The sequence below is a fragment of the Nipponia nippon genome, unplaced genomic scaffold (assembly GCF_047370975.1).
Source record: "Nipponia nippon isolate SJK-2023a ecotype South Korea unplaced genomic scaffold, ASM4737097v1 scaffold_41, whole genome shotgun sequence".
Lineage (NCBI taxonomy): Eukaryota > Metazoa > Chordata > Aves > Pelecaniformes > Threskiornithidae > Nipponia > Nipponia nippon.
In genome coordinates, this window is record NW_028262360.1 from 592,937 (window position 1) to 620,495 (window position 27,559).

Sequence of the window (27,559 nt, forward strand, 5' to 3'; positions counted from 1 at the left end):
CCTTTAAGAGCGTTCTGTGCCCTGATTGGCCGGGTGGGGCCCCACCCCTTGCTGGAGGCGGGCCCCACCCCCTTGAAGAGTCCGGAGGGCGTTGCCCTTGCCGGGAGCCACTTCCTGTGACGTCACCAGCCGCGAGGGTGGGGCCTGCGGCGGCCAATCAGCGCGTTGACTCCTCCCTCTCGGTCCCCCGCCGTCCCATCGTGCACTTGGGCCTCGTCGGCCGCCATCCCATGATGCCCCGGGGCCGGGGGGGAGGGGCGGGGGGCTGTGGGGGAGGGGCGTCAGCGGCGGCCCAGCAAGCACCAGGGCGCCGCTCTAGGCACCAGCGCTCGGTGGCCTCCGGAGGGGGCGGGGCCATAGAGCGGGGCCTGGGGGAGGGGGAACGCTCTAGCGGCCTCTCTATGGTGTCGGCGGGCTCTGCGGTCATAGAGGGGCCGCAAGGAGGTACAGAGCGGCCGCGGGGGGGTTGCTCTGGGCCTGCCTCTATGGTCTGGAGGACTCTGTGCTCGTGACCATAGAGAATGACAGCATGGAGGTGCAGAGTGGCTCCCTTGGCACAGACCTCTATGGTCTGGAGCACTGGAGGCCTCTGTGCCCGTGACCATAGAGAGGGGGAGCATAGCGGTGTAGAGTGGCTTCCTTAGGATAGATCTCTATGGTTTGGAGGACTCTGTGGCTGTGACCATAGAGAAGGGGAGCATGACAGTGCAGAGTGGCTCTCTTGGCAGGGATCTCTATGGTCTGGAGGACTCTCTGCCTGTGGCCATAGAGAATGGGTGCCTGGCAGTGTAGAGTGGCTCCCTTGGCACAGGTCTCTATGGTCTGGAGGACTGGAGACCTTTGTGCCCATGACCATAGAGAGAGGGAACATAGCAGTGCAGAGTGGCTCCCTTAGGATAGATCTCTATGGTTGGGAGGACTCCACCTGTGACCATAGAGAAGCGCAGCATGGAGGTGCAGAGTGGCTCCCTTGGCGCAGCTCTCTATGGTCTGGAGGCCTCTGTGCCCTGGCAGCCCTAGAGCTGACCACCGAGCGAAGCACCGGGGAGGTGCAGAGGGGCTCTGCGGGGCAGCCTGGCCCCATCTCTATGGTTTGGAGGACTCGCGAAGTCCTCCAGGCAGCACCAGGCGCACCATAGAGTGGCTGCCAGGGCGGCTAGAGCGGCACCACCCCTCCCCGCCCCCCCCATCTCCGCGCTGGGAGGACCGAGCTCCCCACGGGAGGGGGGCGGAGCCTGGGGCGAGGAATATTAATGAGATGCAAATGAGAGGGAAAGCGGGGGGGTCCCCGCCACCCGATTGGCTCTGCTGGGGCCTCCTGCGGGTGGGGGCGGAGGGGGGTGGGTGGGGCTTGGGGGCGTGGCTCACCGCCGGGGGGGGGGGGCGGGGCTACTTGGGCGCCTGCCCCGCCCGCGCCTTCTCCAGCTTCTTGCGGCGCTCGGCCGGGATCTCCTCCAGGCTCAGCCCGTGGCTGCTGGCCCCGGGGGCGCCCGCGCGCCGGGGGGGGGGGCCATGGGGACCCCAACCCCCCCCCCCCCCCCGGGACCCCAACACCCCCCTCTGACCCCCACCCCTCCCCCCGCACCCCAACGGCCCCCCCAAGGGACCCCCACCCCCCCCGGACGCCAATGGCCAACCCCCAAGGACCCCAACACCTCCCCCCTGCGGGACCCCACAGCCCCGCCCCCCGGACCCCAACCCCCCTCATGAGACCCCTCCCCCCCCCCCCCGGCACCTCAACCCCCCCCCATGGGATCCCCCCCCCAACCCCCCCAGGGACCCCACCCCCCACCATGAGACCTCCCCCCATGGGACCCCAACCCCCCCGAGGCACCCCTCCCCCACCATGGGCCCCCTCCCCCCCCCCCCGGGACCCCACCCCCCCAGGGACCCCAACCCCCCCCCCCATGACACCTCCCCCACCATGGGACCCCAACCCCTCCCTCCCCCCGGCACCCCAACCCCCCCAGGGACCCCACCCCCCACCATGAGACCTCCCCCTCCATGGGACCCCAACCCCCCCCAGGGACCCCTCCCCCACCATGGGACCCCAACCCCCCCCATAGGACCTCTCCCCCCATGGGACCCCTACCCAACCCCCACGAGACCCCTCCCCCCCATGAGACCCCTCCCCCCCCCCCCGGGACCCCTCCCCCCGCTCACCCGGGCAGGAGGTCGGGGGGGGTGGGGATGGGTTTGGTGAAGCCCTCGCGCCCCACCAGCCAGTACGTGTCCTCCACGCCCTTCCCCTGCGGGCCACAGCCACCGTCACCCGGGCCACCGGGGCCACCGGGGGGCAACCGGGGGCAATGGGGGCAACTGGGGGGCGAGGGGGGCAACCGGGGGCAACGGGGGCAAGAAGGGAGCAATGGGGGCAACTGGGGGGCAATGGGGGCAAGAAGGGAGCAATGGGGGGGCAATAACGGGCCACCAGGGCCACCGGGGGGCAATGGGGGCAAGAAGGGAGCAATGGGGGTAACTGGGGGGCAATGAGGGGGCAATGAGGGGGCAATGGGGGCAATAAGGGGGCAATAGGGGCAATAAGTGGTCAATGGGGGCAATGGGGGCAATGAGGGGGCAATGGGGGCAATAAGGGGGCAATGGGGGCAATGAGGGGGCAATGGGGGCTATAACTGGTCAGTGGGGGCAATGAGGGGGCAATGGGGGCAATAAGTGGCCAATGGGGACAATAAGGGGGCAAAGGGGGCAATGAGGGGGCAATAAGGGGGCAATAGGGGCAATAAGGGGGCAATGGGGGCTATAAGAGGCAATGGGGCCAATAAGGGGGCAAAGGGGGCAATGAGGGGGCAATGGGGGCAATGAGGGGGCAAAGGGGGCAATAAGGGGGCAAAGGGGGCAATAAGTGGGCAATGGGGGCAATAAGTGGGCAATGGGGGCAATGAGGGGGCAATGGGGGCAATAAGGGGGCAATGGGGACAATGAGGGGGCAAAGGGGGCAATAAGTGGGCAATGGGGGCAATAAGTGGGCAATGGGGGCAATGAGGGGGCAATGGGGGCAATAAGGGGGCAATGGGGGCAATAAGTGGTCAATGGGGGCAATAAGGAGGCAATGGGGGCAATGAGGGGGCAATGGGGGCAATGAGGGGGCAATGGGGGCAATAAGGGGGCAATGAGGGGGCAAAGGGGGCAATAAGTGGTCAATGGCGGCAATGAGGGGGCAATGGGGGCAATGAGGGGGCAATGGGGGCAATAAGGGGGCAATGGGGGCAATGAGGGGGCAATGGGGGCAATAAGGGGGCAATGAGGGGGCAAAGGGGGCAATAAGTGGTCAATGGCGGCAATGAGGGGGCAATGGGGGCAATAAGTGGTCAATAGGGGCAATAAGGGGGGCAGTGGGGGGCAATAACAGTCCATAAGGGGCCAACGGGGGCAATAAGGGGCCATAAGGGGGCAATGCGGTCAGTGGGGGGGGCACTGGGGGGCACTGGGGGGCACTGGGGGCACCTTGAGCTCCGTCTTGCCCCGAATGTCCAGCTTGAAGCCCTCCTGCAGCGCCCGCAGGATGGCCACCGTCCGGGCGTTGACGTGGATCCGGTACGCTGCGGGGACACGGCTGTCACCGGGGTCCCCCCGCGGCCCCTCCCCATCCCCCCCATCCCCTCGTCACCCCATCCCGTGTCACCCCCGTGCCACCCCCCGCCACCCTGTGTCACCCGTGTGTGTGTGTCGTCCCCTGCCCCCCCGCCCATGTCGCCACGTGAGGAAGGGGACACGTGGGTTGGGGACACGCGTGGTGGGACCCGGGTTGGGGACACGTGTAGGGGACACGTGGGCTGGGGACACGTGGGGACACGCGTGGTGAGACCTGTGTTGGGGACACGTGGGTTGGGGACACGTGGTGGGACCCGTGTTGGGGACACACGGGTTGGGGACACATGGGGACACGTGTGGTGAGACCCATGTTGGGGACAGACGTGTGGGGGACACGTGGGGTGGAGCCACGCGTGGTGAGACCCGGGTTGGGGACACACACGTGTGGGGGACACACAGGTTGGGGACACGTGGGGACACGCGTGGTGAGACCCGGGTTGGGGCGACACGTGTGGGGGACACGTGGGTTGGGGACATGTGGGGACACGCGTGGTGAGACCCGTGTTGGGGACATGTGGGTTGGGGACACGTGGTGGGACCCATGTTGGGGACAGACGTGTGGGGGCCACGTGGGTTGGGGCCACGTGGGGCCACGCGTGGTGAGACCCAGGTTGGGGACACACACGGGTGGGGGACACGTGGGTTGGGGACACGTGGTGGGACCCGTGTTGGGGACACATGGGTTGGGGACACATGGGGACACGTATGGTGAGACCCATGTTGGGGACAGACGTGTGGGGGACACGTGGGGTGGAGCCACGTGTGGTGAGACCCGGGTTGGGGACACGTGGGTTGGGGACACATGGGGACACGCGTGGTGAGACCCGTGTTGGGGACACGTGGGTTGGGGACACATGGGGACACGTGTGGTGAGACCTGTGTTGGGGACACACGTGTGGAGGACACGTGGTGGGACCCGTGTTGGGGACAGCCGTGTGGGGGACACACGGGTTGGGGCCACGTGGGTTGGGGACACGTGGGGACACACGTGGTGAGACCTGTGTTGGGGACACACACGGGTTGGGGACACGTGGTGGGACCCGTGTTGGGGACACGTGGGTTGGGGACACGTGGGGCCACGCGTGGTGAGACCCATGTTGGGGGGACACGTGTGGGGGACACGTGGGTTGGGGACACGTGGTGAGACCCGTGTTGGGGACACGTGGGTTGGGGACACGTGGTGGGACCCGTGTTGGGGACAGCCGTGTGGGGGACACACGGGTTGGGGCCACGTGGGGCCACGCGTGGTGAGACCCGGGTTGGGGACACACACGGGTGGGGGCCACGTGGGTTGGGGACACGTGGGGCCACGCGTGGGGCCGCGGCGGGGGACACTCACGCAGGCCGGTGGACTCCATGCGTGACGCCGTGTTGACGGTGTCCCCGAAGAGGCAGTAGCGCGGCATGGTCAGCCCCACGACGCCGGCCACGCAGGGCCCTGCGGAGGGGGCGGGGCCTCAGGGGTGGGGGCGTGGGCACACGGGGGGGGCGTGGTCGCGATGGGGGCGGGGCCTCGCGTCGGGGTCACGGAGGGCGGGCGCGGCCATGTCGAGTGTTGGCCAAGAGGGGACGCGTTTGGGGGTGGCCAAGAAGGGGCGTGACCATGGTGGGGGAAGGGGGTGGGCGTGGTCTTTGAGGGCGTGGCTACGGGGCGTGGCCAGGGGGGCGCGGCCAAGGGTTCTAGCCAATGGGTCGCAGCCAATGGGTCTTGGCCAACGGCTCCCGGCCATCTTGAATGTTGGCCAAGAGGGCTTGAATGTTGGCCACGACGTGGCTTGGTGAGGGCGTGGCCGGAGGGGCGTGGCCAAAGGGGACAAGGGGGAGGGGGTGTGGCCTTACCGGAATGGAGGCCAATCCGGATGCGGACGGGCACCTCGGGCATGTGACGCATCTTGAAGGTGCCGACGGAGCTGAGGATGTCCAGCGACATGTTGGCGATCTCGCCGGCGTGGCGGTTCCCGTTGCGCTTGGGCAACCCCGAGGCCACCATGTAGGCGTCCCCGATCGTCTCCACCTGGGGGGGGAGGGGCCACGGGGGCGGGGCCACGGGGGCCGCGTCAGAGGGCGGGGCCACGGCCACCGAGGGCCCTCCCCACCTCAACGCTGGGCGTGGCCGCCCTCCCTGGTTTGGGGGAGAGGAGGCGGGGGTGGCCGTCGTGTGGCCGCCTGCCTTGTGGCCACCTTCCTTGGAGGCCGCCAGGTAGCCGCGTCACCTTGGTGACGTCACTCGAGGACCTCGGGGACGCGTAACCACGCGTCCGGTGGCCGCGTCCCGTATCTGCAGGGTGACCGTGGGGACCGTGGCCACCAGAGCCCCCGGTCACCTCAGAGACGTCACTAAGGACCATCGCCGCCTTCATTCGGTGGCCGCGTCCCCTCCGGCGGGACCGTGGTGGCCCTGAGGACCACGGGACCCCCCCCGCCCCCCGCCCGCATCGACTCGGTAGCCGCGTGCCACCTTGTAGACGTCGTGCGAGCCGATGATGGCGTCGAAGAGGGTGTAAAGGTCGTTGAGGAGGTCGACCACCTCGATGGGTTCGCTCATGGCCGAGATGGTGGTGAAGCCCACGATGTCACTGAAGTAGAGCGTCACCTCCTCGAAGTACTCGGGCTCCACGGGGGTCCCCATCTTCAGAGCCTTGGCCACGGACCTGCCGCGGTGGCACAAGGAGGGGGACGCGGGGACTCAGCGGGGACGGCGCGTGGTCCCACCGAGGCATCGCGGGGTCTTCAGGGGGTTCTTCTCCCCTCTCCCCTCCCCGTCCCATCGTCCCCGTCCCCGTCCCCCCCCCGCCCCATAGAGCCCCAGGCGTCCTGGGTGGTGGCTCCTCGGCCGCCGGCTCGGTGTGGCCACGGGGACCGCGGGGACCGCGGGGCAGGGACTGGGAGACCTTGATGTCCCCGTGGTTGGACACGTAGGTGGGGGGGCTACGGGGACGTGGCCAAGCCCGAGCTGCCCCCAGTGGCCACCCCCAGCCCCACAGATGCGGGTGGGGTCAATAGATCGTGGCCACCCCCAACCCCTTCCCAGTGGCCACCCCCAGCCCCACAGATCTGGGTGAGGTCAATAGATTGTGGCCACCCCCAACCTCTTCCCAGTGGCCACCTCCAGCCCCACAGATCCAGGTGGGGTCAATGGGTCGTGGCCACCCCCAGCTTCTTCCCAGTGGCCACCTCCAGCCCCACAGGCCCCACAGATCCGGGTGGGGTCAATGGGTCGTGGCCACCCCCAACCTCTTCCTAGTGGCCACCCCCAGCCCCACAGATCCGGGTGGGGTCAATAGATTGTGGCCACCCCCAACCTCTTCCCAGTGGCCACCTCCAGCCCCACAGGTCCGGGTGGGGTCAATGGGTCGTGGCCACCCCCAACCTCTTCCTAGTGGCCACCTCCAGCCCCACAGATCCGGGTGGGGTCAATAGATCGTGGCCACCCCCAACCTCTTCCCAGTGGCCACCTCCAGCCCCACAGATCCGGGTGGGGTCAATAGATTGTGGCCACCCCCAACCTCTTCCCAGTGGCCACCTCCAGCCCCACAGGTCCGGGTGGGGTCAACGGGTCGTGGCCACCCCCAACCTCTTCCTAGTGGCCACCTCCAGCCCCACAGATCCGGGTGGGGTCAATAGATCGTGGCCACCCCCAACCTCTTCCCAGTGGCCACCTCCAGCCCCACAGGTCCGGGTGGGGTCAATAGATCGTGGCCACCCCCAACCTCTTCCCAGTGGCCACCTCCAGCCCCACAGATCCGGGTGGGGTCAATAGATCGTGGCCACCCCCAACCTCTTCCCAGTGGCCACCTCCAGCCCCACAGGTCCGGGTGGGGTCAATAGATTGTGGCCACCCCCAACCCCTTCCCAGTGGCCACCTCCAGCCCCACAGATCCGGGTGGGGTCAATGGGTCGTGGCCACCCCCAACCTCTTCCTAGTGGCCACCTCCAGCCCCACAGATCCGGGTGGGGTCAATAGATCGTGGCCACCCCCAACCTCTTCCCAGTGGCCACCTCCAGCCCCACAGATGCGGGTGGGGTCAACGGGTCGTGGCCACCCCCAACCTCTTCCTAGTGGCCACCTCCAGCCCCACAGGTCCGGGTGGGGTCAACGGGTCGTGGCCACCCCCAACCTCTTCCCAGTGGCCACCTCCAGCCCCACAGGTCCGGGTGGGGTCAACGGGTCGTGGCCACCCCCAACCTCTTCCTAGTGGCCACCTCCAGCCCCACAGATCCGGGTGGGGTCAATAGATCGTGGCCACCCCCAACCTCTTCCCAGTGGCCACCTCCAGCCCCACAGGTCCGGGTGGGGTCAATAGATCGTGGCCACCCCCAACCTCTTCCTAGTGGCCACCTCCAGCCCCACAGGTCCGGGTGGGGTCAATGGGTTGTGGCCACCCCCAACCTCTTCCTAGTGGCCACCTCCAGCCCCACAGATCCGGGTGGGGTCAATAGATCGTGGCCACCCCCAACCTCTTCCTAGTGGCCACCTCCAGCCCCACAGGTCCGGGTGGGGTCAACGGGTCGTGGCCACCCCCAACCTCTTCCCAGTGGCCACCTCCAGCCCCACAGAACCCAGACGAGCTCTGTTGGACCCCCAACCCCCCCCCCCCCCCCAGCCACAGCTCCCACCTCCGTGGCCCCACAGATCTATCGCCCGCCCCTCCCCCCCCGCCCCCTCCCCCCGCCCCTCCCCGCCCCCCCGCGACCCACGGCGGCAGCATCTGGGTGAGGAGCCTGTCCGTCTTCTGCTTCTCGATCTCCAGCTCCTCGGTGCGCTCCCGGATCAGGTCCTCCAGGTTGCTGGAATACTGCTCCAGCATCCGCAGCATGGAGTCGATGATGTTCGTCTTCCGGCCCTTGTTGATGCTCTTGAACTGCGCGGGAGCCCCGGAGCCGGGGGTCAGCCCCATAGGGCCCCATATGGCTCCATATGGCCCCATAGAGCCCCATAGGGCCCCATATGGCTCCATATGGCCCCACAGAGCCCCATAGGGCCCCATATGGCCCCATAGAGCCCCATAGGGCCCCACAGAGCCCCACAGAGCCCCATAGGGCACCATATGGCCCCATAGGGCCCCACAGAGCCCCATAGGGCCCCATATGGCCCCATAGGGCCCCACAGAGCCCCACAGAGCCCCATAGGGCCCCATAGGGCCCCACAGAGCCCCATAGGGTCCCATATGGCCCCATAGAGCCCCATAGGGCCCCACAGAGCCCCACAGAGCCCCATAGGGCCCCATATGGCCCCATAGGGCCCCACAGAGCCCCACAGAGCCCCATAGGGCCCCATATGGCTCCATAGGGCCCCATAGGGCCCCACAGAGCCCCACAGAGCCCCATAGGGTCCCATATGGCCCCATAGAGCCCCATAGGGCCCCACAGAGCCCCACAGAGCCCCATAGGGCCCCATAGGGCCCCATATGGCCCCATATGGCCCCATAGGGCCCCACAGAGCCCCACAGAGCCCCACAGAGCCTCATAGCGCCCCACAGAGCCCCAGAGAGCCCCCTATAGCTCCCTATAGCACCACAGAGCCCCATAACCACACAATGGTCCCACTCAACCCCATGCCCCAGTTCGCCCATCACCCCCTACCAGTCCCACCACTCCCGTCCTGGTCCCATCCCACCCCATCCTGGTCCCACCACCCCCAGCCTGGTCCCACCACCCCCATCCTGGTCCCATCCCACCCCATCCTGGTCCCATCCCACCCCAGCCTGGTCCCACCACCCCCATCCTGGTCCCATCCCACCTCATCCTGGTCCCACCACGCCCATCCTGGTCCCACCACCCCCATCCTGGTCCCATCCCACCCCATCCTGGTCCCATCCCACCTCATCCTGGTCCCACCACCCCCATCCTGGTCCCATCCCTCCCCAGCCTGGTCCCACCACGCTCATCCTGGTCCCATCCCATCCCATCCTGGTCCCATCCCACCCCATCCTGGTCCCATCCCTCCCCATCCTGGTCCCACCACCCCCAGCCTGGTCCCACCACCCCCATCCTGGTCCCACCACCCCCATCCTGGTCCCATCCCTCCCCATCCTGGTCCCACCACCCCCAGCCTGGTCCCACCACCCCCAGCCTGGTCCCACCACCCCCATCCTGGTCCCATCCCACCCCATCCTGGTCCCACCACCCCCAGCCTGGTCCCATCCCATCCCATCCTGGTCCCATCCCACACCCATCCTGGTCCCACCACCCCCAGCCTGGTCCCACCAACCCCATCCTGGTCCCACCACCCCCAGCCTGGTCCCATCCCATCCCATCCTGGTCCCATCCCACCCCATCCTGGTCCCACCACCCCCAGCCTGGTCCCATCCCACCCCAGCCTGGTCCCACCACGCTCATCCTGGTCCCATCCCACCCCATCCTGGTCCCATCCCATCCCATCCTGGTCCCATCCCACCCCAGCCTGGTCCCATCCCTCCCCATCCTGGTCCCACCACCCCCATCCTGGTCCCACCACCCCCATCCTGGTCCCATCCCTCCCCATCCTGGTCCCACCACCCCCATCCTGGTCCCACCACCCCCATCCTGGTCCCATCCCTCCCCATCCTGGTCCCACCACCCCCATCCTGGTCCCACCACCCCCATCCTGGTCCCATCCCTCCCCATCCTGGTCCCACCACCCCCATCCTGGTCCCATCCCATCCCATCCTGGTCCCATCCCACCTCATCCTGGTCCCACCACCCCCATCCTGGTCCCATCCCACCCCATCCTGGTCCCATCCTGGTCCCACCACCCCCATCCTGGTCCCATCCCTCCCCATCCTGGTCCCACCACGCCCATCCTGGTCCCACCACCCCCATCCTGGTCCCATCCCTCCCCATCCTGGTCCCACCACCCCCATCCTGCTCCCATCCCACCCCATCCTGGTCCCATCCCTCCCCATCCTGGTCCCACCACGCCCATCCTGGTCCCACCACCCCCATCCTGGTCCCATCCCTCCCCATCCTGGTCCCACCACCCCCATCCTGGTCCCATCCCTCCCCATCCTGGTCCCACCACGCCCATCCTGGTCCCACCACCCCCATCCTGGTCCCATCCCACCTCATCCTGGTCCCCCCACCCCCATCCTGGTCCCATCCCTCCCCAGCCTGGTCCCACCACGCTCATCCTGGTCCCATCCCATCCCATCCTGGTCCCATCCCACCCCATCCTGGTCCCATCCCTCCCCATCCTGGTCCCACCACCCCCAGCCTGGTCCCACCACCCCCATCCTGGTCCCATCCCTCCCCAGCCTGGTCCCATCCCTCCCCATCCTGGTCCCACCACCCCCAGCCTGGTCCCATCCCATCCCATCCTGGTCCCATCCCACCCCATCCTGGTCCCACCACCCCCAGCCTGGTCCCATCCCACCCCAGCCTGGTCCCACCACGCTCATCCTGGTCCCATCCCACCCCATCCTGGTCCCATCCCATCCCATCCTGGTCCCATCCCACCCCAGCCTGGTCCCATCCCTCCCCATCCTGGTCCCACCACCCCCATCCTGGTCCCATCCCATCCCATCCTGGTCCCATCCCACCCCAGCCTGGTCCCATCCCTCCCCATCCTGGTCCCACCACCCCCATCCTGGTCCCACCACCCCCATCCTGGTCCCATCCCTCCCCATCCTGGTCCCACCACCCCCATCCTGGTCCCACCACCCCCATCCTGGTCCCATCCCTCCCCATCCTGGTCCCACCACCCCCATCCTGGTCCCACCACGCCCATCCTGGTCCCACCTGGTCGAAGATCTGGTCGATGGTGGGCCTCTTCTCGGGCTGCTCGCTCCAGCACTGCTTCATCAGGTGGATGCACTCCAGCGGGGCCTGGTCGGCCGAGACGGCGGGGCGGCAGAGCGGGGGCGGCCGCCGCACCTTCTCGATGATCTCTGGGGGCACCCGCGTCACCGGGGGGTGGGGGTGGGGGTGGGTGGGGGCAACTGGGAGGTCCTGGAGTGGGACCGGAGGCGGGCAGATGGGGGGGTCAAAGGGGGGGGGTACTGGGAGGGGGGCCTGGAGGTTCTGGGGGGCCTAGAGGTTCTGGGGGTCTTGGAGGTTCTTGGAGGGGTCCTGGAGGTTCTGGGGGGCCTAGAGGTTCTGGGGGTCTTGGAGGTTCTTGGAGGGGTCCTGGAGGTTCTGGGGGGTCCTGGAGGTGCTTGGGGGGTCCTGGAGGTGTTTGGGGGGTCTTGGAGATACTGGGGGGTCCTGGAGGTTCTTGGAGGGGTCCTGGAGGTTCTGGGGGGTCTTGGAGATACTTGAGGGGTCCTGGAGGTGCTTGGGGGGTCCTGGAGGTTCTGGGGGGTCTTGGAGGTTCTTGGAGGGGTCCTGGAGGTTCTGGGGGGTCTTGGAGATACTTGAGGGGTCCTGGAGGTGCTTGGGGGTCCTGGAGGTGTTTGGGGGGGTCTTGGAGATACTGGGGGGTCCTGGAGGGGCTTGGGGGGGGCCTGGAGGTTCTGTGGGGTCTTGGAGAGACTGCAGGGGCCCTGGAGGTGCTTGGGGGGTCCTGGAGGTTCTGGGGGTCCTGGAGGTGCTGGGGGGGTCTTGGAGGTGCTGGGGGGTCTGGAGGTGCTGGGGGGGTCTGGAGCTTCTTGGGGGGTCCCGGAGGTTCTGGGAGGGTCCTGGAGGTGCTTGGGGGGTCCTGGAGGTTCTGGGGGGTCTTGGAGGATCTTGGGAGGTCCTGGAGATACTTGGGGGGTTCTGGAGGTGCTTGGGGGGTCCTGGAGGTGTTTGGGGGGGTCTTGGAGACACTGGGGGGTCCTGGAAGTGCTTGGGGGGCCCCGGAGGTTCTGGGGGGTCCTGGAGGTGCTGGGGGGTCTGGAGGTGGTGGTGGGGGTCTGGAGGTTCTTGGGGGGTCCCAGAGGTTCTGGGAGGGTCCTGGAGGTGCTTGGGGGGGGTCCTGGAGGTTCTGGGGGGTCTTGGAGGTGCTGGGGGGAACTGGAGGTTCTTGGGGGTCCTGGAGGTTCTGGGGGCACTGGTGTCACTGGTGTGACTGGGCGGTACCTTCAGGGGGCAATCCCAGCGTGCAGCGGGGTGACTGGGGGTGACTGGGGGGTGACTGGGGGCTTACTGGTGTGACTGGGCGGTACCTTCGGGGGGCAATCCCAGCGTGCAGCGGGGTGACTGGGGGTGACTGGGGGGTGACTGGGGGGTTACTGGTGTGACTGGGCGGTACCTTCGGGGGGCAATCCCAGCGTGCAGCGGGGTGACTGGGGGTGACTGGGGGGTGACTGGGGGGTTACTGGTGTGACTGGGCGGTACCTTCGGGGGCAATCCCAGCGTGCAGCGGGGTGACTGGGGGTGACTGGGGGGTGACTGGGGGTTACTGGTGTGACTGGGCGGTACCTTCGGGGGGCAATCCCAGCGTGCAGCGGGGTGACTGGGGGTGACTGGGGGGTGACTGGGGGGCTTACTGGTGTGACTGGGCGGTACCTTCGGGGGGCAATCCCAGCGTGCAGCGGGGTGACTGGGGGTGACTGGGGGGTGACTGGGGGGTTACTGGTGTGACTGGGCGGTACCTTCGGGGGGCAATCCCAGCGTGCAGCGGGGTGACTGGGGGTGACTGGGGGGTGACTGGGGGGTTACTGGTGTGACTGGGCGGTACCTTCGGGGGGCAATCCCAGCGTGCAGCGGGGTGACTGGGGGTGACTGGGGGGTGACTGGGGGGTTACTGGTGTGACTGGGCGGTACCTTCGGGGGGCAATCCCAGCGTGCAGCGGGGTGACTGGGGGTGACTGGGGGGTGACTGGGGGCTTACTGGTGTGACTGGGCGGTACCTTCGGGGGGCAATCCCAGCGTGCAGCGGGGTGACTGGGGGTGACTGGGGGGTGACTGGGGGGTTACTGGTGTGACTGGGCGGTACCTTCGGGGGGCAATCCCAGCGTGCAGCGGGGTGACTGGGGGTGACTGGGGGGGTGACTGGGGGGTGACTGGGGTGACTGGGCGGTACCTTCGGGGGGCAATCCCAGCGTGCAGCGGGGTGACTGGGGGTGACTGGGGGGTGACTGGGGGGTGACTGGTGTGACTGGGCGGTACCTTCGGGGGGCAATCCCAGCATGCAGTAGGGGCCGCTGCGGCAGATCACCTCCTGCATGATGATGCCGATGGCGTAGACGTCCCCGCGGACGGAGCCGCGCCGCTCCAGCGCCGCGTCCCGCAGCAGCTCCGGCGCCGTCCACAGCCGCTCTGGGGGGGTGGGGGGGTGGGCGGGGCCACGCTCGGACACGCCCCCACACCCCCAGGCCCCTCCCTCATCCCAAACCAGGCCACGCCTGCTTAGCGGGCTTCCCCCCCCACCCCCCGGGTGGTGATGGCCCTTAATGGTGTGGCCACGCCCCCCCCCCGAATGGCCAGGCCACACCCACTATGGGAGGCCACGCCCACTGGAGGGAGACCCGCCCTCGACTCCAAGCTCCGCCCCTAAGTGCCGCACCCTGGGCAAGCCCCGGCTCCGTGGCCCCACCCACATCCTGCAGGCCCTGCCCAAGGCCCCGCCCTGATCCAAAGACCCTGCCCCAATCCAAAGGCTCTGCCCCAATCCAAAGGCCCCGCCCCAATCTAAATGCCCCGCCCTCATCCAAAGACCCTGCCCTAATCCAAAGGCCACACCCCAACTCAAAGGCCCCGCCCCAATCCAAAGACCCCACCCCTAATCCAAAGGCCCTGCCCCTAATCCAAAGACCACACCCCAATCCAAAGGCCCTGCCCCAACCCAAAGGCCCTGCCCATCCAAAGGCCCTGCCCCAATCCAAAGGCCCCACCCCTAAACCAAAGGCCCCACCCCAATCCAAAGACCCGCCCCTAATCCAAAGACCCTGCCCCAATCCAAAGGCCCCGCCCATCCAAAGGCCCTGCCCCAATCCAAAGGCCCCACCCCTAAACCAAAGGCCCCACCCCAATCCAAAGACCCGCCCCTAATCCAAAGACCCTGCCCCAATCCAAAGGCCCCGCCCATCCAAAGGCCCTGCCCCAATCCAAAGGCCCCACCCCTAAACCAAAGGCCCCACCCCAATCCAAAGACCCGCCCCTAATCCAAAGACCCTGCCCCAATCCAAAGGCCCCGCCCATCCAAAGGCCCTGCCCCAATCCAAAGGCCCCACCCCATCCCCAAGGCCCCACCCCATAGGCCCTCAAATCCCCTAGGCCCCACCCCTTCCCTCCCCAAAGCCCCGCCCCTTCCCCCCCAGCCCCGCCCCACCCCCTCACCCCCACCTCCCCACCCAACCCCAACCCCCCACCTCCCCCAGGCCGTGCCCTCATTCCCCCACGCCACTCCCCCATTCCCGGGCCCCGCCCCCTTCCCCCCTCCCCCCCCAGCGAGGCCCCGCCCTCACCCTGCGGCCGCGGGGTGGGGGTGGGCAACCGCTGGGCCTCCAGCAGCTCGTTGTAGCCGTGGTCGGTGACCTTCAGCACGAAGCGGCCGTCGACCACGCAGTTGCGGGACTTGAGGCGCCCGTGGACGACGTCGCGGTGGTGGAGGTACCGCACGCCCTGGGGGACAGGCGGCGGCGGCGGCGTCAGCGGCCCCGCCCCGCGGCGGTGTGGGTGCCACCGGGGTGGGGGGGGGGGGGGTACGGGTGCCAGGGAAGAGGGCGGGAGCGGGGTGAGGGGAATGTGGTTGCCACCGTGGGCGTCGCCAGCATGGGCAGCAGCATGGCCACCTCCATGGCCACCACCATGGCTACTGCCACGGCCATCACTACCATGGCCACCTCCATGGCTACCACCATGGCTACTGCCACGGCCATCACTACCATGGCCACCTCCATGGCCACCACCATGGCTACTGCCACGGCCATCACTACCATGGCCACCTCCATGGCCACCACCATGGCTACTGCCACGGCCATCACTACCATGGCCACCACCATGGCCATAACTATGGCTACTGCCACAGCCACCACCACCATGGCCATCATGACCATGGCCACCACAGTGGCTACCACCATGGCCATAATTATGGCTACTGCCATGGCTACTGCCACCATGGCCACTACCATGGCCATCACCATGGCTATTGCCAAGGGCACCACCACCATGGCTGCCACCACCATGGCCACCACTGTGGCCACCACCATGGCCATCACCACCGTGGCCACTACAGTGGCCATGACCGTGGCCATAACTATGGCTACTGCCATGGCCGCCACCATCACCATGGCCACCACCATGGCCATCACCATGGCTACTGGCAAGGGCACTGCCACCATGGCTACCACCACCACCAGCACAGCCACCATCATGGCTACTGCTATAGTCACTGCCACCGCGGCCATCACCATGGCCATCACCATGGTCACCACCACCACCACAACCACCATGGTCACCACCAAGGCCATCGCCATGGTCCCCAGCACCACCACAACCATCATGGCCACCACCAAGGCCATCGCCATGGTCCCCAGCACCTCCATAACCACCATGGTCACGACCAAGGCCAGCACCATGGTCCCCAGCACCTCCATGACCACCATGGTCACCACCAACGCCATCGCCATGGTCCCCAGCACCACCATGGGCACCACCAAGGCCATCGCCATGGTTACCAGCACCACCACAGCCACCACCAAGGCCATCACCATGGTCACCAACACCACCATGACCACCATGGTCACCACCAAGGCCATCGCCATGGTTACCAGCACCACCACAACCACCATGGTCACCACCAACGCCATCGCCATGGTCCCCAGCACCACCATGACCACCATGGGCACCACCAAGGCCATCGCCATGGTCCCCAGCACCACCATGGTCACCACCAAGGCCATCACCATGGTTACCAGCACCACCACAACCACTACCAAGGCCATCGCCATGGTCCCCAGCACCACCATGGTCACCACCAAGGCCATCACCATGGTCCCCAGCACCACCACCGCCCCCAGCAACCCAAGAGCCACCTCCCCTCCCACGACCACCACGTTTGCTGCCACGGTCCCCGCTCGGCCGTCACCTTGATGAGGTCGATGAGGAGGGAGGACTTGAACATCCAGTCGAGCTTCATGTCCTCGTTGCGCAGCAGGTCCTCCAGGCTGCCGCGGGAGCAGTGCTCCGAGACGATGGCGAAGATGCCGCAATCGTGGAAGAAGCCCAGGAAGAGGTTGACGTTCTCGTGGCGCAGGTCACGCAGCTGCGGAGGGGCCGGAGGACACGTGGGACGGGGGGTGGCATTGTCCCCGGCGCCTGGTGTTGTCCCCAGGGCCCGGCCTTGTCCCCCATGGCCTGGCGTTGTCCCCTCTGCGCCAGCGCTGTCTCTCCAGGGCTCGGCGTTGTCCCCCATGACCCAACGTTGTCCCCGTGACCCAATGTTGTCACCCACGACCCAACGCTGTCCCCCATGGCCCAGCACTGTCCCCATGACCCAACGTTGTCCCCATGACCCAACGTTGTCCCCATGACCCAACGTTGTCCCCCATGGCCCAGCACTGTCCCCATGACCCAACGTTGTCCCCGTGACCCAACGCTGTCCCCATGACCCAACGTTGTCCCCATGACCCAACGTTGTCCCCCATGGCCCAGCACTGTCCCCATGGGCCAGCAGTGTCCCCCATGACCCAATGTTGTCCCCATGACCCAACGTTGTCCCCATGACCCAATGTTGTCACCCATGACCCAACACTGTCCCCATGGGCCAGCACTGTCCCCAAGACCCAATGTTGTCCCCATGACCCAATGTTGTCACCCATGACCCAACACTGTCCCCATGGGCCAGCACTGTCCCCCATGACCCAATGTTGTCACCCATGACCCAACGCTGTCCCCCATGGCCCAGCACTGTCCCCATGACCCAACGTTGTCCCCATGACCCAACGCTGTCCCCATGACCCAACGTTGTCCCCCATGGCCCAGCACTGTCCCCATGGGCCAGCAGTGTCCCCCATGACCCAATGTTGTCCCCAAGACCCAATGTTGTCCCCATGACCCAATGTTGTCACCCATGACCCAACACTGTCCCCATGGGCCAGCACTGTCCCCCATGACCCAATGTTGTCCCCATGACCCAACGCTGTCCCCCATGGCCCAGCACTGTCCCCATGACCCAACGTTGTCCCCATGACCCAACGTTGTCCCCATGACCCAACGCTGTCCCCCATGGCCCAGCACTGTCCCCATGACCCAACGCTGTCCCCATGACCCAATATTGTCCCCCATGGCCCAATGTTGTCCCCATGGGCCAGCACTGTCCCCCATGACCCAATGTTGTCACCCATGACCCAACGCTGTCCCCCATGGCCCAGCACTGTCCCCATGACCCAACGTTGTCCCCATGACCCAACGTTGTCCCCATGACCCAACGCTGTCCCCCATGGCCCAGCACTGTTCCCATGACCCAACGCTGTCCCCATGACCCAACGCTGTCCCCATGACCCAATGTTGTCCCCCATGGCCCAGCCCTGTCCCCATGGGCCAGCAGTGTCCCCCATGACCCAATGTTGTCCCCATGACCCAGCGCTGTCCCCATGACCCAACGTTGTCCCCCATGACTCAGCAGTGTCCCCGTGACCCAGCATTGTCCCCATGACCCAATGTTGTCCTCCATGACTCAGCGGTGTCCCCATGACCCAGTGGTGTCCCCATGGCCCAGCACTGTCCCCACGACCCAACATTGTCCCCCATGGCCCAGTTTTGTCCCCATGACCCAGTGATGTCCCCCATGACCCAGCGCTGTCCCCATGACCCAACGTTGTCCATTGTCTCCATGACCCAACATTGTCCCTCATGGCTATGTGTTGTCCCCATGACCCAGTGACATCCCCCGTGACCCAGCAGTGTCCCCCATGACCCATCGCTGTCCCCCATGACCCAGTGCTGTCCCCATGGCCCAATGTTGTCCCCCATGGCCCAGTGTTGTCCCCATGACCCAGCGCTGTCCCCGTGACCCACCAGTGTCCCCTAAGGCCCGGCATTGTCCCCATGACCCAGTGATGTCCCCATGACCCAACGTTGTCCCCGTGGCCCAGCAGTGTCCCCCATGACCCACCAGTGTCCCCATGACCCAACATTGTCCCCCGTGACCCAGAATTGTCCCTCGTGACCCAGCGCTGTCCCCCATGACCCAGTGGTGTCCCCATGGCCCAGCAGTGTCCCCGTGGCCCAGCATTGTCCCCGTGGCCCAGCACTGTCCCCATGACCCAACATTGTCCCCCATGACCCAACGATGTCCCCATGACCCAGTGATGTCCCCCATGGCCTAGCATTGTCCCCCGTGACCCACCAGTGTCCCCCATGGCCCAACGCTGTCCCCATGGCCCAGCATTGTCCCCCATGGCCCAGCGTTGTCCCCGTGGCCCCCTCACCTTGCAGAAGGCCAACTTGGTGGCCGGTTTCACCTCACTGTGCTGCTCTCCGGGGAACTTCTTCAGCCAGACCCAGTCACCCTGGGGGGGGGACAGAGCGGGTGACGGCTGAGCACCCCCGGGCCCAGCCCCACTCCGAGACCCCGGGGACACCGGCGGAGGGGGGGGAGGGGGGGGACGCTCCTCCTCCTCCCCCAACGCACAACCCTCCTAGAAGCCACTGGAGAAGCCCCAGCCATTCAACCAAAAGCCACCCCCCCGCCCCTCTTTTTGCCCCGGTTGGGGGGGGGATGGGAAGGGGTGGGAGGAGGTGGGGGGTGGGTAAATTTTGGGGTGAAACGGTGGGGTTTCTGCTTTCGACTTACCTGCACGGAGGCGACAAGGCCCTGCTGGTTAAACAAAAGGAGGAGGAGGGGGAGGTGGCTGGTGGCCTTCGGGTTTTCGGCTCCCTGCTGGAAAGGGCGGGAGGCAGCTGTCAATCATGGCCCCGGAGCTGTCAATCATCCAGCCGGGATGGGGGATGGGGGCACCCGGGGTGTGGGTGGGGGAGGGTGGCCCTGTGGAGGTGGCCCTGCCTTGTCGCCCCCGGAGGTGGCAGGTGGGGAAGGGGGTTGGGGTGACGGGGAGGGTGACACGGGTGGGGGACATGGGGGGAAGGGGAGGGAGGGGACCTCTTACCTCAGCAATGGCCACGTTGGTGGTGTCGGGGGCCGCGGTCACGCTCCTGATGCTCTTGGTGTCCCCTCCGCTACGGCCGGCCAGGCTGGTACGGCTGCCATCCACCTGCGGCGTGGGGACAGGTCAGGATGTGGCCCGTGGGGACATCGGGGGGCACGTCACCCATGGAGACGTGGCACCCAAGGGGGCACACGGCCCACGGGAACCCACCAGCCCGTGGATCTTCTCCCAGGGCAAGAGCCTGGTCCTGGAGGAGACCTCAGGCCATGGGGACACATCACCCATCAGGACACGTCACCCATGGGGACACGTCACCCATTGGGACACGTCACCCATCGGGACACACCTCAGGCCATGGGGACACATCACCCATAGGGACACGTCACCCATGAGGACACGTCACCCATTGGGACACACCTCAGGCTATGGGGACACGTCACCCATGGGGACACGTCACCCATTGGGACACACCTCAGGCCATGGGGACACGTCACCCATGGGGACACGTCACCCATTGGGACACACCTCAGGCCATGGGGACACGTCACCCATGGGGACACGTCACCCATCGGGACACACCTCAAGCCATGGGGACACGTCACCCATGGGGACACGTCACCCATTGGGACACACCTCAGGCCATGGGGACACATCACCCATCAGGACACGTCACCCATTGGGACACACCTCAGGCCATGGGGACACGTCACCCATGGGGACACGTCACCCATTGGGACACACCTCAGGCCATGGGGACACGTCACCCATGGGGACACGTCACCCATCGGGACACACCTCAGGCCATGGGGACACATCACCCATGGGGACCCATCAACCTATAGGTCACCTCCCAAGGCAGATCTTGGTCACAGGGACCACCTGAGGCCACAGGGATGCTGGAGCCGTGTCACCCATGGGGACGTGTCACCCACGGGGACCTAACAGTCCATGGGTCTCCTCCCCAAGGCCTGCTTGGCTGTGGGGAAGACACCAGGCCACGGGGACCATCAGCCATGGGGATGTGTCACCCATGGGGTCCCACTAGGGCCCACCAAGGCCACAAATGACCACAGGGCATCCTTGAAGCCCACATGGCCACCACAGAAGTCCCCGTCCCCGCCCCGGTAGGGCCACCCATCCCTCACCCGCTTGCTGCTCTGGGTGTTGATGAAGGTCAGGTCCTCCATGGTGAGGATGATCTTGTTGGGTCCCTTCATCAGCTGGGCCTGCTGGATGCGGCGCCTGCAGGGAGGGGACACGGAAGCTGCTGGGGTGTCCTGTGTCCCATCCCCCCCCCCCCCCCCCAGGGACCCTGTGCGTCCCCAAGGTCCCCCTCGAGCCCCACGGCACCCCAGGAGGTGGTGGCACCCACCGGATGAAGCAGGCGAGGGCAGCCCCCGCGGCGACGAGGGCGGAGATGAGGAGAAAGAGGAGGAGGACGAAGGTGGCGTCCATCCCTGCGGCGGAGAGAGGAAAGGGGGTGACGGGGTGGCATGGCCCAGAGGAGCCACCCAGGGCCACCCATGGTGGGCCATGGTCACCTAGGAATCCAAGGCCACCATGGCCACCAATGACTCCTTATGGTCATGGACGCACACCATGGCCACCTGTGGCCACCTACAGTCAGCCGTGGCCACCTATGGCTCCTTATGGCCATGGATGTTCACCAGTGGCCACCTATAGTCATGCATGTCCACCTATGACTGCTTATGGTCATGGATGCACACCATGGCCACTTGTGGCCACCTCCGGTCAGCCATGGCCACCTACGACTGCTTGTGGTCACAATGCACACCATGGCCACCCGTGGCCACCTCCGGTCAGCCATGGCCACCTACGACTGCTTGTGGTCACAATGCACACCATGGCCACCCGTGGCCACCTGTAGTCAGCCATGGCCACCAATGACTCCTTATGGTCACGGATGCACACCACGGTCACCCATGGCCACCTGTGGCCCTCCACGGCCACCAATGACTCCTTATGGTCACGGATGCACACCATGGCCACCTGTGGCCACCTCTGGTCAGCCACGGCCACCAATGACTCTTTATGGTCACGGAGGCACACCATGGCCACCTGTGGCCACCTGTGGCCCTCCACGGCCACCAATGACTCCTTATGGTCACGGAGGCACACCATGGCCACCTGTGGCCACCTGTGTTCAGCCATGGCCACCAATGACTCCTTATGGTCACGGATGCACACCATGGCCACCTGTGGCCACCGCTGGTCAGCCACGGCCACCAATGACTCTTTATGGTCACGGAGGCACACCATGGCCACCTGTGGCCACCACTGGTCAGCCACGGCCACCAATGACTCCTTATGGTCACGGATGCACACCATGGCCACCTGTGGCCCTCCACGGCCACCAACGACTCCTTATGGTCACGGATGCACACCACGGTCACCTGTGGCCACCTGTGGCCCTCCACGGCCACCAATGACTCCTTATGGTCACGGAGGCACACCACGGCCACCTGTGGCTCCATGAGGTGGCTGGACAGACGGCCAGAGGCGGGGAAGGACCACGGCGGTGCCTGCTCACCCCCGTTGCAGATGGTCCCCGACTCGAACCAACAGCCGGCGTCGGTGCCGGGGCTGGAGCTGTGCGGCCAGTGGACGCTGTAGCCACGGTGGCTCAACCCCCGCGTGCCCGGTTCCAGTCCGTAAACTGGCCACAACTGGTCGCCTTTGCCGTCCGTGTCCAGCACCACGTAAGGGACGGTGACGTCCCCGTCCTCGGTGACGGCGAAGGGTTGGCAGAAGCCCTCCAGGTGGAAGTCGCGGGCGTGTTCGGCCACGCTGCTGCCCATCACCCAACGGCCGCTTCGGCGCGTGGCCTCCACCGCCTTGGCCAAGAAGTGGATGGAGTTGTAGATGGTGGCGAAGAGGGGGTGGACCTGTGGGGTGAGAGAGGGGGGTGAGGTACCACCAGCAGCTCCAGGGGGCCGTGGTGGCACCCGTAGGACAACGCCGTTGGCCGTGGCCATCTCCCCCCAAGCTGAAGTCATCTCTACCTGGCGCTGTTGGCCACGGGTCACGCCTTCAGCCAGCTCCCATTGGCTACTTTCACATCCGCCCCTCCTCCCATTGGCCATGGCCATCTCTCTCCAACCTCTACAAGCCACGACCATCCCCACCCAAGTCCCATTGGCCACATTCTCCACCAACTGCCCCACCCTACGTCCAACCCCTAACCCTGATGGCACCCAGCCCTGCCCCACGGACGTGTCCCCCACCCCACGGACGTGTCCCCACCCCACAGATGTGTCCCTCACCCCACAGGTGTGTCCCCTATGGACATGTCCCTCACCCCACGGACGTGTCCCTCAGCCCACAGACGTGTCCCTCACCCCACGGACGTGTCCCTCACCCCACGGACGTGTCCCTCAGCCCACAGACGTGTCCCTCACCCCATGGGTGTGTCCCTCACCCCATGGACATGTCCCCCATGGACGTGTCCCTCACCCTACAGACGTGTCCCTCACCCCACGGACGTATCCCTCACCCATGGACATGTCCTCCACGGACGTGTCCCTCACCCCATGGACATATCCCCCACGGATGTGTCCCTCACCCCACAGACGTGTCCCTCACCCCATGGAGGTGTCCCTCACCCCACGGACGTGTCCCCCACGGACGTGTCCCTCACCCCACAGACGTGTCCCCCACGGACGTGTCCCTCACCCCATGGACATGTCCCCCACGGATGTGTCCCTCACCCCACGGACGTGTCCCTGACCCCACGGACGTGTCCCCCACGGACGTGTCCCTCACCCCATGGACATGTCCCCCACGGATGTGTCCCTCACCCCATGGACGTGTCCCCCACGGACGTGTCCCTCACCCCATGGACATGTCCCCCACGGATGTGTCCCTCACCCCACGGACGTGTCCCTGACCCCACGGACGTGTCCCTCACCCCATGAACATGGCCCCACGGATGTGTCCCTCACCCCACGGACGTGTCCCTCAGCCCACAGACGTGTCTCCCACGGACGTGTCCCTCACCCCATGGACATGTCCCCCATGGACGTGTCCCTCACCCCACAGACGTGTCCCTCACCCCACGGATGTGTCCCTCACCCTACAAACATTTCCCCCACGGACATGTCCCTCACCCCACGGACGTGTCCCCCACCCCACGGACGTGTCCCCAACCCCTCCCCCCCCCCCGGAGATGCCTCCCACCCCACCTGCGTGGGTTCGATGTGCGCGGGGATCTCATAGGTCTCCTTGGCCTGGCGCAGAGCCTCGTGGAAGGTGACGTCGGGCGAGTCGATGGTGACGGTGAAGACGGCGTCGTAGGCCAGGCGCAGCTTGGTGTTGTTGGCCAGGACGGGGTAGGGGACGCGGCGGTAGGGCAGGGGGAAGGTGAGGGTGTCGTAGGGGATGAAGACGTAGGTGCCGTCGGTCATGCCCATCTCCTCGGCCTTCTCCAGGAGGACCCGCTGCTCCTCGCCGCCCAGCAGCACCGAGTGCATGCACATCACCACCACTGCGGGGGGCGCGTGGGTGAGGGGCGGGGGGGGGGGGGGCACACCCCGACCGCCTCCCCCGCCCTGGCGGCTGCTGGGGGTCCCCAGGCAACCTGGCAGGCTTGTGGACCTTCTCCAGCTGAGCCCGCCCGCGCCAGCCTTCACCCAGCCACCTCCAGCCTTCCTCCGCCTCCAGCCAGCCTTCCTCCAGCCACCCGTGGCCACCACCTCCATCCAGCCTTCCTCTCCCACCTCCATCCATCCATGTCCACCACCTCCATCCAGCCTTCTTCTCCCACCTCCTCCATCTCCATCCAACCTTCCTCCAGCCATCCGTGTCCACCATCTCCATCCATCCTTCCTCTCCCACCTCCATCTGTCCATCCACCCATCCATGCCCACCACCTCCATCTCCATCCATCCCTCTCCTTCCATCCATGCCCCCCATCTCCATCCATGCCCACCTCCTCCATCCATGCCCACCATCTCCATCCATGCCCACCACCTCCATCTCCATCCACCCTTCCTCCATCCCTCCATGCCCACCATCTTCATCCATGCCCACCTCCCCATCTCCATCCACCCTTCCTCCATCCATCCATGCCCACCATCTCCATCCATGCCCACCTCCCCATCTCCATCCATCCATCCTCCCTCTCCCACCTCCATCCATCTCCATCCACCCATCCATGCCCACCACCTCCCTCTCCATCCACCCTTCCTCCATCCATCCATGCCCCCCTCCTCCAGCCACCCTTCCTCTCCCACCTCCTCCATCCATGCCCCCCTCCTCCACCTTCCTCCATCCATCCATGCCCACCACCTCCATCTCCCCCCCCCCATTCCCCCCTCCCCCACCCCGTTACCTCTGACGCCGTCAGCCCTCTGCACCCTCCTCAGAGCTTCGCGAGCTTCGTCCTCCTGGCTCCCGGCAGCGGTGACGACGGTGACGGGCAACCCCCGAGCCCGGAGGTCCTGGGCCAAACCCTGCCCCACCTCGCGCCAGAGGTCCTGTGGGGCGGAGAGCACGGCCACGTGGGCCCAACGGAAGAAACGGAGGACGGCGTGGAGCACCCCAGCTGGCTCCGGCATGGGGGTGACCAAGGTGTCCAACCCCTCGACGTCACCCAAACAAGCCCAGGAGACCAAAGGTTTGTTCCAGGCGGCCGCTAGAAGGCCGGCAGCACCGCAGGTGGCCGGGTTGAGCGGTCCCACCAAACCGGTGGCGTAACGTTCGACGTTGAGAAGCCCCGTCACGGCTTGGGGGGTCTGGCACGCCTCGGTCAACACCACCGCGTCCCACCAATAGCCTTCGTTGAGGGTTGGGTCCCGGTTGAGACGGGCCACGGCCAAGCGAGAGGCCACCTCGGGCAAAGCCCGGGCCAGGATGGGGTCACAGGTCCAAGGACCCATCACCCCCACCTTGAAGGTGGCTCCTTGGGTTGGGGGTGGGTGGAGGAAGAGGAGAAGGAGGAGGAGGAAGAGGTGGGGAGGCCACCGAGGGTGGTGGGAGAGGCGGAGGAGGAAGCTGGTGGAGATGGCACCGTGGCGGGAGCGGACGGTTTGGGAGGTGCCACCACCGCGGGAGATGCCACCATCGTGGGAGATGCCGCTGGTTTGGGTGACACCATGGTTGTGGGAGGTGCCACCACCATGGGAGGTGCCATCATGGGAGACACCGCTGGTTTGGGTGACACCATGGCTGTGGGAGATGCCGCTGGTTTGGGTGACACTATGGTTGTGGGAGGTGCCACCACCGTGGGAGGTGCCATCATGGGAGACACCGCTGGTTTGGGTGACACCATGGTTGTGGGAGGTGCCACCACCATGGGAGATGCCACCACCATGGAAGGTGCCACCACCGTGGGAGGTGCCATCATGGTGGATGCCACTGTGGGAGGTGCCATCGTGGGAGACGCTGCTGGTTTGGGTGCCACCATGGCTGTGGGAGGTGCCACCACCATGGGAGATGCCACCACCGTGGGAGGTGCCATCGTGGCGGATGCCGCTGGTTTGGGTGACACCGCAGCTGTGGGAGATGTCACCACTGTGGGAGATGTCACCACTGTGGAAGATGTCACTATTCCGGGAGATGCCACCACCGTGGGATGTGCTGCAGGTGTGGGAGATGCCACCAGCCTGGGAGCTGGCATTAAGGGAGGTGCCACCACCGGGGGAGACGTTGTCACGGGAGCTGCCACGACTGTAGGAGATGCCACGACTGTGGGAGGTGCCACGATGTTGGGACATGTCATCATGGGAGATGCCACCACCATGGGAGATGTCACCACCAGGGGAGACGTTGTCATAGGAGATGCCACCACCGTGGGAGATGCCACCACCATAGGAGACGTCACCACCGTGGCAGACGTTGTCATGGGAGATGCCACCACCGTGGGAGATGCCACCACCATAGGAGACGTCACCACCGTGGCAGACGTTGTCATGGGAGATGCCACCACCATGGGAGATGCCACCACCATAAGAGATGCCACCACCGTGGGAGACATTGTCATGGGAGATGCCACCACCATAGGAGATGTCACCACCGTGGCAGACGTTGTCATGGGAGATGCCATCGCTGTGGGAGATGCCACCATGAAAGATGCCACCGCCGTGGGAGATGACGTCGTGGGGGACGCTGCCAGCGTGCGTGATGCCACCGCAGGAGATGTCACGGCAGGAGATGTCACCGTGGCAGAAGCCACCACAGAAAAAGCCACCGTGGGAGATGCCACCACCGTGGGCAAAGCCAGCGCGGAAGGTGCCACCGCAGGTCACATCCCCGCCACCGTGGGAGAAGCCACCGCGGGGCCACATGGTCCAGGGTGGGATGGGGACGTTGGGGACGAAGCGAGGGCTCCTCAGGCCTTGGGGGGCCGGGAGGGGAGACGTCGGGGGGGGGCGGCGGGCTCCGGCGATGCCACCATGGTGGGGGGTCCACGGGGTTGGGTGCCACCGCCTGTGAGAGGAGGGGGGTGGTGAGATCGGGGGTCCCGGACTCCTGGGTGCTTGGGGCCCTGGAAGGGGGGGAGGAGCTGGCCCAGATCCCCCCCCCTCCCCCCTTCCCATCATCCCCTGCGGCCCCGTTAATCCCGCGGGGGGGTAAAACCGGGATTACCCCCCCCCCCCCCCCCCCCCGCTCGGCGCAGGGCGGCGGGGCCACGTGTGTGTGTGGGGGGGTGACACCCTCAGGGTGTGGCACCCCCTCCCTGTGACACCCCCACCCTGTGTCACCCGCATGCCCGGTGACACTCGCACGTGCTGTGTCACCCTCCCTGTGACACCCCCACCCTGTGTCACCCCCACTCCGTGACACCCCCCACCCCCCTGTGTCACCCGCACACCCGGTGACACCCACACGCGTTGGACACCTGCACACACTGTGTCACCCCCACCATATGTCACCCCCAGCTGATGACACCCCCCACCCGGTGACAGCCAGACACCCGCATGACACCCGCACCCTGTGACACCCCCACCCTGTGTCACCCGCACTGTGTGACACCTGCA

The 27,559-nt window shown here is 66.4% G+C and overlaps 1 protein-coding gene across 1 annotated transcript; it reads right to left on the reverse strand.

Annotated features, from left to right (window-relative positions):
• Positions 1–1,389: 1,389 nt before the first annotated feature.
• LOC104015339 (retinal guanylyl cyclase 1) lies at positions 1,390–26,866 on the reverse strand. The gene is made up of 19 exons (XM_087777765.1): positions 24,913–26,866; positions 23,765–24,066; positions 22,114–22,468; positions 20,935–21,019; positions 20,708–20,804; positions 19,563–19,667; positions 19,250–19,333; positions 18,885–18,965; positions 16,541–16,717; positions 14,919–15,075; positions 13,621–13,770; positions 11,329–11,477; positions 8,311–8,474; positions 6,071–6,263; positions 5,452–5,626; positions 4,952–5,050; positions 3,466–3,560; positions 2,170–2,249; positions 1,390–1,486 (listed from the first exon to the last, which is right to left on the reverse strand). Exons 1-19 carry the CDS (start codon positions 26,864–26,866, stop codon positions 1,390–1,392), a joined length of 4,599 nt encoding a protein of 1,532 aa, XP_087633891.1.
• Positions 26,867–27,559: the final 693 nt, after the last annotated feature.

Coding starts and splice junctions, on each gene's coding strand:
- LOC104015339 (XM_087777765.1), bottom strand. CDS start 26,866: ATGTGGCCCCGCGGTGGCTTCTCCCACGGTGGCGGGGATGTGACCTGC. Junction 11,478..13,620: donor GCTGGGATTGCCCCCCGAAG/GTACCGCCCAGT, acceptor GGGTGCCCCCAG/AGATCATCGAGAAGGTGCGG. Junction 1,487..2,169: donor CCCACCCCCCCCGACCTCCT/GCCCGGGTGAGC, acceptor GCGCGCGGGCGC/CCCCGGGGCCAGCAGCCACG.